This window comes from Macaca fascicularis, chromosome 13 (assembly GCF_037993035.2).
Source record: "Macaca fascicularis isolate 582-1 chromosome 13, T2T-MFA8v1.1".
NCBI lineage: Eukaryota > Metazoa > Chordata > Mammalia > Primates > Cercopithecidae > Macaca > Macaca fascicularis.
The window spans coordinates 115,093,302-115,111,231 of NC_088387.1; the positions used below are offsets into that span (position 1 = coordinate 115,093,302).

Consider the following 17,930-nt stretch of genomic DNA (forward strand, 5'->3'; position numbering starts at 1 on the left):
AGCAAAGGGTTTGCATGTTTTCCTGCCCTGCAGATGACATGAGTGTCAATGAAGTCTTAAAACTGGCCCCAAGCCCAATAGCTCCCCAGCCCCTGCTTCTGTCTGTCCTCACTATCCTGAACACCAGGAAGAAACCCTGATCAAGAACCCAGGAGCCAAATCTGGTGTACCCTGATTTTGGATTTCCAGCCCCCAGAACCATGAGAAACAAACGTCTGTCATTTAACCTGCCTCATCTATGATATTATGTCAACAGCAGCCCAAACTGACAATGGCAGTCCCTGCTTAGACAAAATCTATGATCCTAAAACCCCTTTAAATCCCAGGCTGGATCCTGAACCTCCATGAAGTGTTTCGGCCCCAGAACCATACGAGTCACAGAGGCTTCGGTCACCGTGGCGCTCATGAGTTAATGTTTTCCCAAACCCAGGAGAAACACCAAACAGTGTTCCTTCGCTGTTCCACAGGAGTAAGCACCAAGCTCTTTAGGAAATAGCTGGTCTAGTTTTCTCATTCCAAATCTAAACCTCAAAGCTAAATGCGCAAGGTGACACTGAAGGCCGTACTCACGTCCAGAGACTCCAGGCAGTACCAGCAGAAGGCATGCTTGCAGTTCTTGCACATCATCTGGGCGCAGCCTTCGTCTCGCTCGATGTAGACCCTGCACTTGGGGCAGCGCTTGATGGGCGCATCGTCCTCTTCCATTTTGAACGCAGCACTGTGGGAGAAACGCCATGAGGACCCAGCACAGACAGATCCCACAGGAGACCCAGGAGCATCGGCTATGCTGGAAGCATCAGCTCCACTTCACAGACTGAGTTCTCTTGGTATTAGATGAAAACAAAAAACAAAAAACAAAGAACCGGAAACTCCAGAAAAAAAAAATTAACCAAAACACTGTGAATCAGCCAATTTGAGTTAGGAAAAATTAAAAAAAAAAAAAAAAAAAAAACCAGCAACATCAGCACGTATCTAAATTTAGAGATATTATGTATATAGACAAAAGAAAATACAGCAAAAGGCTTATTATAACGGAGGTATCTGAATAATCATGTTAAGGTCAAACAGTGTCTGCTTAGTCACAGAGCTGTCTACTTTCCAAAGGGTTGATATAAATTGTATGTACTTTGCTGTTAAAAGAAAAATAAATAAATGTTGCAAATGCACACACATAAACACACACCGTTCATTTGGATAGATCCACCTGGCTCTTCTTACAAAATTGTTTTCCTCAGAAGTTGGCTAGGTCTGCAGGGTTAGCACAAAGGGCTTTAAGCTGAGGTCAGGGTTGGCTCTGCTACAAACTAGCTGTGAAGCAACTCTCCAAGCCCTAGTTTTCTCATCAGTGTGACCGTGAGAAAAGATTCCGTGTGACAAGAGCACAGTGCAGGGCTGCAGCTTTTATGAAGTGCTTGATAAGGGGCAGCAGTAGTTCAATGTTGCTAAGAAAGATAACACAGACATTAGGTATGACTCACCTCATGCGGTTAAGTTTTAAAAGATAGGTAAGAACATTCATAAAAGCATCTGAAGGAATAAATGATAAACTGTTAAGAGAAGTGATCACTGATTATGGGGGTGCATTTGCTATATTGTTGAACTCGCTAAGTTAAACCAACATCAGCAGGAGAAAATGCATCCCTCCTTTGCAGTGAGCAGCTTTTTCAGAATTTAACACATTTGTGAGTATATATTTACTGAAGTTGAGCAAATTCTGGCATTCTGAGTGCATTCTGGCTGAAGGATCTCTCACAAGCTTCCTAGTCAATATGAGCATTAAATGTAGTTTCACCTTAGTATGAGCTGTCTGATGATTGGCAGTGAATAATCCTCCACTTGGGGTGCACATTCCAACTGAACGTGACTGTTTGGTCCATTAGTAGAAGGCAACAGAGTAAAAAATAATGAGAGAAGCAGTATGTCCTCCTAATTAGGAGCACAGAGTCTTGAGACAGACAGATCCTAGCTGTGCTATTTATATCTTATGTGTCTCAGTTTCCTCATCTGCAAAACAGAATAAGGCTAATAGCATCCATCTCTACAGGCTGTTGTGAGAATTACAGAGGTTGCACATGTTAAGCGCAGAAGCCAGCACGTAAGTACCAGGCACTCAATAAACAGTAGCTATTATTAAGAACTGTTACTGAAAGATAACACAACGGTCACTAGCTCAAATGCTTCCAATTTAAAAGCAAACTGCAGACCAACCTGGCCATGCAGAATGTGATAAAGAATGAACTAAGGTTGCTGCAAGGAGCAAATGAAACAGCATATGTGCAAATGTTTCCAGAGGGATCCAGCACACAGCCAGCTCTGAGCAAACCATAGCCCTGGCCTCCTTCTGAGAATGACTTTGATTTTGCAAAAAGCTGGAAGTCATGAGACACCGAATCTGGTGATCGAGGTTGGTTTTCAGGTTGGATAACATTGTTTTGGTTTGAAAGCCAGGCGTCGCCTTAAAGCTAAGGCACCAGTGTTCTCATGTGACTCACAAGATGATTTTGAACGAAACGGCAGGAACACCATGTACAGTGTCTCCTGGGGAGACATTTCAAGATGAAAACAGTTAAAATATGCAAGTTCTGGTATACTGTGCTATGCATAAAATTTTGCACGATATAGACAATGGTTTTCAAATATTTCCTAGTATCTGAGTTGGATTTAAAATTATTACTAATAACATTTACTGTAAACTCATTATAAATGCAGACAAGAGTTTTGACAGTTTAATCACAATCCACATGTGGCCCAGCATCTTGAAGGGGCGGGCAGGTGATGCTAAATGAGTGAAGTGGTCAAGGGGCTGGATAAAAACATGGGTGAGGAGAATATTTAACCAAAAAAAAAAAAAAAAAAACACCCTCCAATACGAAAACTAGCTGAGTGTCTTCTCACTTATAAATGGCAGCTGATAGGCAGCCTCAGTTCCAGGGGGACAAGAAGGAGCGTGAGGACTATGGGGCTTTGGCCCAGGAGGTGCCCCAGGCAAGGGCCGCTGCTCTGCTGCGCTGGCTGTCAGCAGGGGGAGGCAGGCTCGGAGAGGCTCAGGATTCAGATTTCCCAGAGAAGCCAGAAATTCCAGTTTTTATGTGACATCTTCTGATTTTTAATTATTTCCACAAAATGAGATTTCTGAATTTTGATTTAGATCGCCTTTGGAGAATAATTTAAATGAGACTAGAATGTCACAGATAAAGAAAACTAAATCATCAGGCTCCAAACACTCACCAGCCTCCATCTAACGTTTTGAAGCCTCTAAGATGCCAAGTACAAGTGAAGTATAAGTACAAGTGGTTTGTGCTTGCAGCTGCCTGCCTGATGTAGGCTGCTCAGAAAGGCACAGGCCCTGTGCGTCAGGAGCTCAACCTGATGGCAGAATCGGCCCTGTCAATGGAAGAACTCCAATCCAATTATGTCCAGGGTTGTAACAATGCAGACAATCTCAGGGGGAACACAGAGGGTGGAGGCCCCAACCCTGTCCTGGGAACTGGGAAGCTTGAGAAAGGGATGTGATCTCCACCCGAAGTGTGGCAGGAGCCCCCAGGGAAAGGAGGAGGGCGGAGCAGGGCGCTCCAGACACAGGAAGAGAGGTTCGCCCGGAAGGAGACCAGGGGTGTGTGGCAGGGCCCCTGAGAGGGTCTGGGGCTAGAACAGGGCACAGGGGTCACGTGGAAAGGAACGGGAGTTGCGGACAGTGGAATGGGAAGAGGGGCACACAGGGAGCAGCTGGTGAGCACACCCTGGGGAGGGTGGTGGGCAGAGTGGCAGCTCCTCTGTGAGGATCCTGGACTCAACAGGAACAGGGTCAAGTGTCTAGTGGAACCATGTGACCTTGCAGATTTTGTAGGACAAAAAGACCTGGATATGATCAACTTCCTATGCATCAACCTACGAAATGTCAAGGTACAGAGCACAGTGCGGCAGCATCCTCCTGGGCAAACAGCCCCTATGGCTGCAGGGGAGGCTGCCACCAGCGAATGTCTTCCCATCCCCTTCCGGACAGTATGTATGACTGGTGCACCCTACTCTTGCTCTGGTTCCTGTACCCCCATTTCAGATCACCTTCAACACAGTGAAGTCTTGGAGAAACTTCAGGTACTGCAGGACTTGCAACCCTTAGAAGTCACAAACCATGCATGCATTTATCATTCTAGCCGAGCCGTGTTAAGTGTGGTTCTCACACACCTTTCCCTTTCCAGGGTCTCACACAGTGCCTGGTACACAGTTCTCAAAAATAAATAGACATACAAATAATGACAGGCTTGAGTGAGGCTCAAGAGGTACAGTGTGTGTTAGGGTTGACTGAGCCACAGCCACTTACACTGTAACGGCACTTTTAGGAAGAAACATGCCTGCCTGCTTCTCCTGGCCCACAGCCCACGCCTTTGTGGCAGAGTGTGTACAAAGGGTACCTGGTCTCCCCGGGAAGGAAGGTGATCGGCATGGTCTCCGGGCAGCCCTGGCCAGGGTGCCAGCTGGCTTTGCAGGTGGAACAGAATTCCATATGGCAGGCTTTGCACTGCACTGGCTGGGGGGTCTGCAGCCCCACGTCCTGGAGCTGACACACAGCCTGGCAGGTGGACGCTGGGCACCAAGTCCGACAGGGATCAAACAGCACCTCTGGTATAGGGAGACAAAATGGGCAAATCAAACTTAAGCCAGAGGGTCATGTGGGCTTCAGAGGAAGGAGCCCCTCAGTGCACGGACAGAGAGAAACACATCCAGGTAATACAGCCAGAACCACCAGCCCCAACCGAAGCACTGCCCAAGTCACCCTTCCACCTCCACCTCCCAACCTCTCCCTTCATGCAACAGACCTCCAGACACCCCAGGCATCCCTCAGGAATGCTGCTCCTGTCCCTGGAATGCCCTTGGAGCCCTGGGTCAGCCCTGCTTGCCTCTGGGACTCAGCTCACAGCTCAAAGGCCTCCACATTCTGGAAAGCTTGTCCCACCTGCCTGTCAGGTTTCTCTGAGCAACGCACATCGTGCTAGCTCATCTGCCTCCCGTAGGGGACAGCTTTCTGAAGCCGGGCCCCTGATGGCCCGTGTTGGGCACACACCCAGCACCAGGAAAACGCTGTTAGAAGACGGAAAGGAAGAGGGAAGAAGATGGCTGGATTATTCTTCTAACCAAATAGTTCACCTGCCTAAGATGGCCTCCCCTTCTCAAATCCAAGCCATGAGTTAACTACGGAGTGAAACCAACCCTTCAAGGGCCAGATTTTCTCTCCGAATCACAGCGCACATTTCTAAGAGCCCAATCTTATGGAATTGGCCAAGAAGCTTATTTCTAAAAACAGGACACCTTGACACATCTATTTCTTCACATCCTTGTCCAAAAATTACATTTCTTTAAATTACTGGCTGCCCTTTGTAAGGAGACTGGTTGTTCATTTAATCTTCCCTCTTGTCCGGCATGACGCCGAATTCTCGATGAGGGGCCACCCCGGGGAGAAGGCAGGCTCCGCCAGAAAGCTCTCCGAGGCCAGTGCAATGTGGGCTATTTCCAAAGGCGTTCTGGTGGGCCACTGGTTTCTAAGTTTTCAGCGGGGCTCTTCTTGGGAAGTCGTCGTCTGTCGGGACAACTGAGTTTCAGAGACGACTTGAAAGGCGATGACAAGTCCTTGCCAATGTCCGGGCCCTGTGACTGGCAGCCGGGCAGCTCCCGCTCACCTGCATCACACATGGGATTCCTCTCACTGGAATCCACAACAGGCTGGCACCACACGTGGACCAGGACTTCACCTACACGCATTGCCACGGGACCAGCAGCAAATGAATGACAAATCACCAGCTGGGTGTCCTGACGGTGCACACGCATATGTACGTGTAAGGCTCTGTGTGTTTACATGTTCCCCCAGTACACGGGGAAGCCAGATTCAGCGCTCTAGAAACCATCTTGTGTAGGGTCTAGCTTTAAACTAATCTAGTCATCTAATCCAGGGGCTGGCAAACTTCCTCTGTAGAGGGTCGGATAGTCATCATAGAAGTCGAGGACCAAGTTGTTTCTGGGTTTCTGCAGTAACTACTGGGTTTTTGCTGTTGCAGCACAAAAGCAGACACAGTGACCTGGAAATGAATGTTCTAGCAAAACTTGACAGCAGCAGGCCACTGGCCGGACTGGATCTGGCCCACTGGCCATGGCAGGCTGACCCTTGATCTCATCTGGCTGCCCCCTGCCTTTTTTTTAAAGCGTGAATTAATCAACAGCACAAAAACCGTCCGAATGTTAGGGGTGGTAGAAAATTAAGAAGAACTTGATAATAATGAGGAACACTGGAGGTCAGGAACAGGTGCTCTACTCTAATTATCTTCATTAGAATAATCTAAAATCCCCAGGGTGCTCCTCACATTGAGTGAATGGACACATTTAGCTCTTCTCTTACTTGTGGATAGTTTCTGCATTTGCTTTCCTAAGAATGCTCCTAGCTGTCAGTTCTGACAAGTGGCTTTTTGAGAAAATGTAGTTGTTGTCTGTGGGTCACCTGTGTGGGGGCAGATGCCTGGCGCTCCCCTGAGCTGAGGGTCCACAGCAAAGCAAGGAGGGGCTGCACGTGCCGGCCTGGGGCACCGAGCGCCACACTGAGCAGTGAGGAGGAAACGCCAAAGGCTAAAGGCAGCTGGCCTGGGTCACGCTCCCATCCCGTACCTGCGATGCCTCCAACACCTCGCTGCCTGCCGTCTGTGCATGCTGTGGGGTGAGCCCAGCGTTGTCCCTGATGAGATAGGAGGCCCGTGTCTGCCCAGCCCTGCAGGAGGATGCAAGTGCTCTGTGCACTGAACAATACACTGCGCGCGAAGAGAAATCCTCGCTCACTCTTTGCTCTCCTCCCATATAGCTCTGGGGCTAGACCCAGAAGGGCAGTGCTGCCTGCCAGGGACCCTTCCGTCCCACTGTTGTCCCTACCCCTCCTGTGCGGTGAGGAGCTTCTGACATCAGCAAGGAGCAGATGTCCCAAAGCTGGGTCTCGGTCTCTTCATGCACGTGATGGTCATGCACCGCCTCCTGCCCAGCCTACTGGCTCAAGAGTGGGAGATGCTATTATGCACCCCCATCACGAAAGGCCCCCCAGGACAGCATGCAGGGGAGACCTGGCTAAGGTTTCCATGGGAACGATTTAAATCTTATTAGTTTTGTCCTCACAGAGCTGTGACTTGGCACTGCCTGTCCTCATACGGACAGATTCCTCATCGAAAAGGTCAGGGACAAATGGCTGCTCAGACTGCTGACTGCAAACGTGCTTCCTGTGCTGCCACGGCACGTCACATCCTGTGAACACGGCCCCAGGCTCAGGTGTAGATGTCTATTAACATTCTGCATTATCCTCCCCATTATCCTCCCCAACACGTACTACATACGTGTGTAGTGTATGAGACATATTTTCAAACAGAGCAAATAATATATTTTTGGCACACTAGAGGAAACTAATGTTAATTCTTATCTCCCAGAGGTGTATTTATAGCAGATTAATGAAGCGGGTCTCTAAGAACTCCCTGCTTAAAAACGCCTAAGACTTTTTAAAAAGGTGACTTTCCTTTTAAAACAGTTTCCTTTCAGAAGCACATGACAGATGACAGTGCACCCAGCATCCCCTCTCATCCCTGCAGTTACTACCCTGCCCAGCCGGGCTGCTGCCTGGCGTGGGGCTGGAATGCTGGGTTTGATCCTACTGTGAGATGGTAACATTTTCAGGTGTTGGCTCTAGTCGGGCCTGATTACAGGTGGATAACCCGTTGTATTATTTAATCTCTCTGAGCTTTACTTTGTTTTAAAAAAACAAAACAAAACAATACATGGTGAGATTTGACGTCAGCATTCACTTGGCCAGGCACTGGGCTGGCAGTGGGACGTAGGCATGAGGACCCACAGTCCTGTCTCTGGGACGGCTGAGCCTCCAGACAGAGGAACGTGTGCAGGAACGCCCTTAGCACAGCACCGCTGGGTCTCAGAGGGGCACGGGCGTCGAGTGTAGCATGGAGAGAGGGGTCCACACCCCCTCACTCAAAAATCTGTCCCTCCCCAGACTCTGGAGTGAGCCAGTTGTGAGGAGGTGCTCAGAATGAAAACCCAGCTTCCTGGCCCCCTTCCCTGGCTTCCTGCTTGCTCCAGAAGGGGAGACATGGACACTAAATCCAATGTCTCCTCTGTTACATCAGAGGAGACACTCTAAGACTAAATGCAGACAGTGTGCGCAATATGACCTAACCATAGAACTTTCTGGTAACTAAATGTTTTCAGAAAATCATTGAACTGTCTCAGTTTTCTTCCAGGGCATCCTCTACTTGACTAGATTTTAGAGGCACACAGAAATCAAAATTTGCTTTCTGATCTTGTCTCCAAACTCTTTCAAGGTGCTGGCTATAATCCATAGCTATATTTTAGCTCTGACATTCTAACATTTTATCTAGACAGGTCTTTTATTGTATTAAGTCTGAATACTTAAAAAAAAATACTTTTAACATAATGTTAGTACCATGTTTTAAAGTGAGAGGTTTGAGAGATTTTTTTTTTTAACGGAAGCCAAGTTGGCTTCATGTTTATGCAAAAGGAAAAAAGATTTTTTGACTAAGCCAAAGTACTAAAGAAATAACAGTTAAAATTATTAGGTTGGAAAATGTACCCAGCTGCATTTTAAAATTAAATTCAATGTCATAGAAAGTTCATATTCTTGTAACGCAAACAACAGCCAGTTTCTGTCAAGATTCTCTCTGGAAAATATTCTCAGAAGAGCCTGAAAGTCTCAGAAATCCAAATTAATCCGTTTTATTGCTCTACATACTGACTTTTGTACCAAATGACATTATATTAAAGCTATAAACTGCCCCAAAGCAAATGATATACGACACTTAAAAAAACACACTCTTGAAAACAAATGGCAATGCCATGAAAAATCCTGTTTGAGTCTTTTTTAAGTAGGCTACATATTTTTTTTCTTTCTTATTTTTTTTAAAGACAGGGTCTCGATACGTTGCCCAAGCTGGACTTGAACTCCTGAGTAGCTGAGACTGCAGGTACATGCCACTGGGCCCAGCTATCTCTAGCATTTCTTTTACACAGCAAAAATATACAAACAGCAGGTCTCTGCATGCAGCTAAACTGGGAGTCTCTGGATATTGTCCTCTGGTCTCGTCTCCTCTGCCGTCCACTCCCCATCTGGCCATGCTTTCACGTAAGCCCATCCTCCAGGGCTGTGTCTCAGTAGTGAGACCCTGTTCAGGTCAAGAACCCGAGAATCCGTGCAGGGAGAGGGAGAGCAGATGCCAGCAATCCAAACTCAGAATCTGTCTGCAGGGTCCTCACGATGATGTTCTGCATAAGGAGTGTCGCCTGCACACATCTGTCACTCGGCTCTTTAGCAGATGAGCCCGGGGCCCAGAAGAGATATGAAAACAAAGCCAAATAGAGTCCACAGACCCTTTACGGTTTCATTGCATGAGCCCGGAGTACTTCAGAGAGCAGAGCTAAAGACCTCTCCTGGACGTTCCACATGGCTTAATGCTTTGCAATATGATCCTGAGAATCATACTCTGCTCTGTGCGCACCTGCCACACTGCTCTCCCAGAGGACCCCTGGGTCTGCATCAGGCCTGCTCCAGCCAGGAGGGCTATGCAGGGCCCAGTGGAGAGCGCATGACGAAGGGTCATGGGATGTGGTCCCAAAGCACCCACTATATTTAGAAATCAGGGCAAATCAGTTAGCCTCTCTGGGGATTCGTTTATTAGATAATGACAAATTAGCTTTGCAGAGTTGTTGTGTCACTTACTGGGATAAGGGACTTGATTATTCATTTAGCACCTACTATCTAGGCCTGTGTCCAGTGGTGAGTAAGTGCAGACAGGACAGCTACCATTGGACTGTTGTTAGGACGGGGGTTACTGTAATTTCTGCTATGCCTACCCTCATGACTTCCCTCTGTGACTTTGCATTTTTTAAATTCTGGGCCAGCCCAAGAGTTTAGCCCTCAAACTCTTAGGCTTAAGCTGGCTGAAATCTAATACCTCATGAGAGCCATCATCTTTAAACCTCCCCCAGGAGCCTATAAATCCCTATAAACAAATTGTGTTCCATAAATTCTTCCTGCTACCAAACAGATCACTAGACAAGGTCTTCAAACTGTGAGCTGTTCAGAGAATCCAGAATGTCAGTTTAATTTCAGAAGTTTAGTTTACATCAACTTTTTAACTCCTATCAAATGCTGTATAACCATATCTACCAAAAGAACTCCCCACAAAATTATCCACATTCATACATTACAGGAACCATAACTGGCAGACATATCAGGCACCTACCTCTTTCAAATTGTAGCTTTTTATATCTTTGCATAATTTCAGCTGCAACCATGCACTCAATCTAAGGGGAAAAAAATGCAAACAAGAAAGATAACAAGCTGAGGGCTACAATATAATGCAATGTACACCCAAACAAAACCCACGTTATTCTGACAAGTTCAGCTGTGCACACTAGAGCACATCAAACAGCCCAGTCTGTTCAATTGCACATGCCTCGTTCTCCTGTAGGTGGCCCTGTTTAGGGCAGGCAGCATCTGGGCAGCTAATTGCGGTTTCTAATCCTTCTTTGATCAAGAGCTCAACATACTGTTTCAGGCACTGAAAGAAAAACAGAGAAGGGTCTATAAACATCTTTACCTCCTTAATGCTGAAGAAATCATGATGCATTAAAAAAAGGACCAAGAACATTGTTGCATTATAATTTAATATTTTCACTGTCTAGCCCATAGCAACCAACAAATTCGAGGTTTCGAGGTTTTATTCATTCAATAACTATTTATGGGGTACCCATTCTGTGCCAGGGACTGTATGCTCAATCACAAAGCTAAGGCTATGGGTTAGATCCCCGCACAAAACCTCAGCAAACACAAGAGCCAAGAATTCTAAAAGCAAGAAGAAAGGCTGCAAGGGAGGCTGGGAGGTAATATTTCTCAAGTGCCTATGAGGTGCAGCCACTGCATTAAATATTTTATCTCCCACTGTTTCACTGAAGCCTTAGAGCATTTTTACAAGAAAGGTATGACTGTTCCATTTTTCATATGTGAAAACTGAGTCAGCAAAGAAGGAAGTTGCCAACTTCCACAGATAGTACCCAGAGCCTCGATGTGAACCCAGGTTTGCTCAGACAACATGCTCACGTTCTCCCTGCTGAGAACCCAACTGTATTTGGCATTCCTCACTCAGGGTGCCTCACTTACCTGGCAATTACTCACTATCTACCTTACCTACTTGGAGGCCCTGCTTAAAGCCTAAAGTAAGTCAAACAAGAGGAAGTGAAGGAAACGAAGTAGAGTTAACATAAAAGATTCTGTGGTCTTCACTCCTGCTTTACAAAGTCTACTAGTCTTAGAAATCTAGTGTTCCCTGAAAAGCATATTATAAACAGCAATGAGAAGAAACAATATGGCCTTTGCCAGCTAGGCTCACTACCAAGAGAAACTAAATGTAGAGCTTATATAAGAACTCAAAGAGCATAGAAAATGATGTAAAATCCCACAATGGCATCCCCAAATCAACTTCAATCACAGTCCCAGTATAATTAAAGTTCATATTAGCAATAATATATAATATTACAATACCATTATTAAAATAGCAATTAATCGAGAAAAATCCATACGCTATGTTTGCTGATACCTCCCCGCAAAAATGTATAATCCATTTTATTACAAGAACGCATGATCATTACTAATGAATGGGTCTAAACGGAAATCCAACTGCAATTCCTTCTACCTCCATGTTTAGAACAAGTCTGTTCATCTCTCTCTACCATCCTTATTTTCCTGCTCTGCAATTTAGGGTGGTTTAACCTACCTCACAGTGGAGTTGTAAGAATCTCAGGCAAGGGAAAAAGGTTAGAAGAATAACAGAAAGGAGTATATGCTTGATATATAAAGAATAATTTGATCTAAACTGGTAATACTCCCCATCCTAGCAAAATAGAATATTTCATTCACTGAAGACTCCAGATTGCAATTTCTTTAAAAAATAAAAATCAAGGTCATCCTCAGAAAGAGCCACTTCCCAAAGCTTTTCTCAAGAGCTACAACTTCAAGTGCAAATTACAACGTTGGTGGCTCCACACTGAACCCTGTGTTCCAGCCTGTGTTCTTTTGATCTGCCTGGGCTCTGATGATTGCAGTGGCTCTGAACTGAGGTTTACACAGATAATCCACATTTTGCCAACCTAAGGTTTAGGAAGACAGTTCCCAGAGTAGTGAGTATGGGCTCACTACTCCAGGCTTGGAGTTCTACGTGAGACTCCAGATGGCAGAATTTTCAGAGATGAATTCATTAAAACCAATGCAAAGGCTTTTCTCAGAACAAGGGAGAAGCAGAGGATGAGCAAGAGAGGAGTCACACCCAGCCTCCAGCAGGGCTGCAGCCTGGTCCTGGGTAGTATCCGCCGACATGTTAAGTGCCAGTGGCGCTGTGGACTACTAGAGTGGTGAACCATTGTAACAATGAGCTGGACAGTTGGCAGATCAGTGGAACTTTCTGTTTATGACTGGGTGCCACATGACAAGGGAGAAAGACTGTAGGCTTCAGAGCCAGACAGGCTCAATCAATCCTTGTCCCTCAAGTCAGAGTTTGGGCAACAGCTCCCTTGACAATAAAATCAGAATGCCCATCTCCCTGCACTTTTGTGACAGTAATCTATGAAAGCACCTGGCATAATTCCTGGTAGACAGCACCAGCTACGTAAATAGTGGCTGTTGTTTCTTTTTTGTCTACTTACGTGATATGTCTCTTACAGTTATAGGCATTTAAAAATCCCAAAACCTTGGCAACAAGATCATTATTTTACTTTCTATTATGAAGTTTGTCTAAATTGGGTCTCTGGAGGATACTGGAATGCCTTAAATCAATATACGATGCTGGAGACTCTCAGAATATTGTGCAGATCAGCATATAATGATAGAACGTGACTCTTCTAAGAAGCAAAATACAACAATTAAAACCGGCATGAAGCGTACACCCATATGCAACAAGTAGTGAGTCATGTCTGGGTTTCAAAGCTACCCAAGAGTGAACATTATGTGTCATCAGGATGCAGCTATCTGTGCAATTTGCAAAAGGATTATGTTCTGGGAATATCAATTTGTTCACTATATAAAGAGAGATGAGGTTCCAAGCGCCTGACCTTGCATCCATCAAAAACAAGCCCAGCTTTCTTCCAGATATAAAGTGGGTCATGACTCACAAGCTATGGTTTTCATTCTAATTGCAAAAAGATGTCTTGACATGAGCACAAAAATAGGTAAACAGAGAAACTTCTGTAAAATACACAGCCTGAAAGCAGACACTGACACATTTTCCTACTATTGCACTCATTATAGTAGTCAAATGCTTTCTAAGTCCTAGATTCTATGTGAATCGCATTACCTATGTTAGCTCATTAAACATGCACAAAAGTCATATGGTGTGTTACCACGCTCACACGACAGATGAGAAAACCAAGGCTCAGAGACATTAACAACAGCTCAAGTAGAAGCACTAGGGCTCAAACCCACGTGTGGCTGGTTCCAAGGCCGGTGAGATTTTATGTCTGTTTTAAATTTTTTGCATACTTATTCCTCAATTGAAAACTTTTAGATGAGCCAGTTTAGAGATCTAACATACAACACGAGGACTAACTTTAATACAATTGTATTGTATCAGGGATTGCTGTTAAGTGAGAAGATTTTAGCTGCTCATCACCATAAAAAGCAGCTATGTGTGATGGTGAATATGCTGGGCTGCTTCGCTATATGACCATTGTATTATCTATATGTATCCCATAAGACTACGTTGTAAACCTCAAATACAAACAATAAAATTTATTTTTTTAAAAAAAGAACTCTTTCAAAAGCAATCATTCAATACGTATTTTCTGTTTACCTCATAAACTTTTTTTATAGACAAGGAATCGTACGTACTTTAAAGGGGCATAGTGTCAGTCAACCCCGAGAACATCTCCTTTATATGCTCATGCTGCTGCAAACACAATGATTCATTTGCAAGGCTGCAAATGCGATCAAGACCCACACAGCCCAGTGTGGAGGAAAGAGGCGTGCAGAGATCATCATCACAATGCACTGTGCTCCGTGCTCTCCTGGGGCCACTTCAAGGGGACAGGGAGGCTCTAACGGGCCAGTACATGGGTAGAGAGGAGGGGTCCCCCCTGGGGGGGATCAGGGAAGGCTTCCCAGAGATGAAAATTTGGCCAGAGGGTCAAAGGCATTGCAGGAAAAAAGGGATCAGCCACACAGAGGGAAGAAAGGGGGGTAAGCCACAGAATGTTCCAGGAATTTCATTTTCCACTTTGGTTTCCAACTCTTTGAAACCTGATGAGGAGACAGCACTGCTGATTTGCTAATATACCTCCGGTGCGTCACAAGTTTCCTGCCAAGGAGAAGCGGCCACGGAGAAATATCTGCCTCGCCTAAAACTACAGCAAGTCTGATTTTTGTCTGCTTTTTCACACGAAGGCCTGTTGGCTACTGATGACCCTACAAGCAGGAGAAAATGCCCAGAAACTGTGCTCAAAGGTGCTTATCTGGGATCCATGATTTATGAACACAAGCATTACATGCAGGCAGGTCCAAACTGAAGCAGCAAGAGTCCCACGAACAGTGGGAGTTGGGAGCAGACCCTGGAATCACAAGGCTGCCTTGAAATTACAGCTCACCCACTGTGCAGACATGTGGGTCTAGCATGGACCTTCGTCTCCCAGTGCCTCCCCTTCCTAATACTGTGGGATAAGCTTGGCGGACAGAAGGACAATCACTCCACAGCTCCAGTGCCCCGGAGACAGTGGTGCTCTGGCATATTGCTCACACGCTCTGCAGGGCTTTCTCTCAGCCTTTCTAGAGCCATCAATAATCCATGGTCTGTTGATGTTTCTCCTCTAGTCGATGGTGAATTCTTTGAAAGCAAGATCTATTAATTATTTATCTTTCTATTCCCATACCTAACAGAGTGCTGGCAAACAGCAAGGGATGAATCAAAGCCATGCAGATACAGGGTGGATGGAAGGACACAGAGATGAGTAGAACACCCACAGAGTAGCCAGACACCTGGCAACACCTGGCTGTAGTTAAGCAGGCTGGAGGCATGACCCCCTGCACACCTTCCCTTCTGAGGACAGCCTCATGGGAATCCCCCTGGCAACTCTCACTGGGTGGCCCTGGGAACCTGGAGCGAACTGCCCAGCAAGCTGCACAGTACGTGTTCTGGCAAGGATCACTTTCCTCAAGGATATGGGAACGTGACTTCGCTCACAAGCTGAAGAGTTCAAATTATAAAGTTTGCTTTTATAAAGTTCTTGGAAAAAAAAAAAACAAAACAAAACCCAGACTTTACGCATAAAATGAATGCTCTCATCTACATGAGTTCTCGCTTCTGTCGAGCCTTTAGACCCACCGTCTCCCATGCTCTCGCCACAGCCTTGGGTGGCGCGCAGGAGGCAGGCGCTCATGATCAGCTGCTTCAGGTCGCGAGGGGCGTGCCGCTCCCCTGCGCTACCTTTCTCCCAAGGTATCTAAGACTAAGGCCCTTCAGCTGCAGAACAAGATGATGATCCTGCTTTGCAGGGGGCATCCTTGCTGGAAGTGTGGATTTTGCCCTATATAAAGTAGGGCCCCGGCAAATACTAGTTTTTCTTACCCCTTCAGTGTCCTCCACCTACTTAACCTCATTCTGCCCATGCACAATTTCCATCGTCAAAGAGTCTTCCAGCATGCATGCTGTGTGTGGGCCCCCTGTCACTCATGTGGAGGGTGAGTGCACACCTCATCTCCTGCAGTGTAGATAAGGCCAGGGGTAATGCCTCTGGGGTCCTGTGCGGCCCTCACAGGCCCTCACACGGTGGCTGGTGACTGCAGATGCCCAGTGAAGATGTGGATGGAATGATTTCATGTGAAATGCTCTCTTTCAAGAACTCCAGGTGGGAAGGTAGCAGTAGCAAGGCTGTCACTTATCTGGGATTCTCAAGTCCACTCAGCAGTTAGCACTGAGCACCTGCTTTTGTGGGAAGGCACGCAGGGACCTGGCGTGGAGGCCAGGAGGATGCCCAGAACCCTGGCTCCCTGGCCATCCAGAGGTCTCAGGAGCAAGGCACGGCCGCAGGGCTGGAGGCGGAGGCTGTTTATTCCATCTCCTTATACAGGGAAGAGACTGCCCCTTCGTGTTGAGTTTGTCCAAGAAAAACAGCAGTCAGGAGAAAGAGAAGCAGGCTCCACCAGAAGGGATGTGCTCAGGAACAGCACCTGGCCCGGGGGGACAGGGAAGCACGGGTGCGGTGGGCCGGGAGGCAGCAGCAGTGCTGAGCGCAGTGCAGGGCTTACTCTTGCGGGCAGTGGAAATCGCACTGTGTCGGGAGGGGGCCTGTGTCATCCACGGCTGCCTGATAAGAACCCACTCGGGGCAGGGAGACCAGTGCGACAGGTCAGGCCATCGGTTCTCAATCAGGCCACTGTGTCAGCAGGGCTTCGGGGAAGTGTTTGTGAGGGGACAGCTGGAGGCTAAAGGGACAGGGCACAACCTGTAGCTGGACCTGCAGCTACGCTGCGATCTACAAAAGCCACCAGAAGCTGGACGTTCTCGAGGAGGCTTGCACATGTGACCATGCACCCGCTGCCAAAAAGGAGGAAGGTCGCTCTTTGTTCTCACAGTTGCCGGTCTTGAGGTCTGGGTGGCAGCCAAAGAGGCAGTGACAGGATCTGAAGACTGAGACCAGGGAGCCAGAGGCAGGGCGAGACTGGGGTGACAGCCAGGAAGATCTGGCTCTCTAGGGACGCCACTGGGCGTATCCTCCCCCTCGTCAGCCACAAGGGGAAGACACTGACGTGGAGGCTGTGCTGTCCACTATCTCACAGGGACTAGTGAACTGTCCAGCTGCCTTCCCCTCACCTCTGGAGGCAGTGCTGGGCTGGCGGAGAGGGAAGACCTCGGAGAGAACGCATGTTCCCTCCTTAGCAAGGAGCTCGCTCCTGCAGCCTCAGCTTCCAAACAAGTTGCAAGAGAAGCGGTGGTGTGGGCAGCGCGGCCCGTTTGTTCTATCTGTTGAATATGGAAACCCGGATTCACAGAGGAGCAAAAATGCGTATTTCACCCAGCCACGGCTTCCTCACGAAGACCTCCCAGTGGAACAGAACAGAGGCAGTGTGGTAGCAGGGTGTGCACACAAACAGCACCAACATGAGGCAGGAACAGGCAGAGACTCGACCTCTCTGTCCCTTCAACAAATATTTATGTACTCTGCACCAAGGCTGTGACATTGGGTGAAAGGCATACCATGGCTTGGCAAGTGTACTATGTTGAGGGTGCTTCAAAGCTGAGGCAGGATGATCCCCGGGTCAGACTCCTACTGGAGCTGGAACGAGTGTGTCTGTGAAATCGAGTGTGAGCGCATTTAAGAAGACCTGCGCAGAAGGGGACACATGCACAGAGGGCTTGAGAGGCGAGTGTGAGACAACGTGAGTAGGCGTGCAACTGCTCAGAATGTGTAACAGCAGAGGGTTAAGTTGTAATCGTGTGACACTTTCTTAATTCAGCCTCTGTTGGGAAGATCTGAATTTTCCAGACAACTGAAGATCATTCCAGCCCATCGTGAAACCGGAAGTTTTATTTGTCTGCTCTTTACCGCTTGTCTAAGAAAGGGCTGGGGAGACTGATAGGGATCCTGCCAATATTGGGGCAGGGTTGAGGATGCTACCTGCTGTCGGTCCTAGACAGGCCTCCTGGAAGAAAGCACTCAGGAGGGTTTTGGGGTGAAGAGTCAAATCCACAAAATGGGGAGAGAAAGCAGATCCCAAGGATCCTTCCCAGGTAGGAAGAAGGGGCAGTGTTCTGAGAGGGAGGGAAGGCGCTCTCTGACCTTAACTGGGGCAGGGTGTGCAAAGGTGTCCAGAGTGGCCCTTCATCCCTTGGCTCATTTTC

General features: G+C 47.1%; 1 protein-coding gene across 14 annotated transcripts in view; it reads right to left on the reverse strand.

Moving 5' to 3' along the window:
• Window positions 1–17,930, reverse strand: part of RNF144A (ring finger protein 144A) — a 424,395-nt gene that overhangs the window by 319,120 nt on the left and 87,345 nt on the right. For all 14 annotated transcript variants that reach the window (XM_074012424.1, XM_074012421.1, XM_065527464.2 and 11 more), the window contains 4 exons: window positions 10,506–10,610; window positions 10,293–10,353; window positions 4,413–4,620; window positions 571–718 (listed from right to left, as the gene is read on the reverse strand). In XM_074012424.1, coding sequence (XP_073868525.1) covers window positions 571–718; window positions 4,413–4,620; window positions 10,293–10,344 — 408 coding nt within the window. In that variant the 5' untranslated portion in view covers window positions 10,345–10,353; window positions 10,506–10,610. The remainder of the gene's footprint in view (window positions 1–570; window positions 719–4,412; window positions 4,621–10,292; window positions 10,354–10,505; window positions 10,611–17,930) is intronic.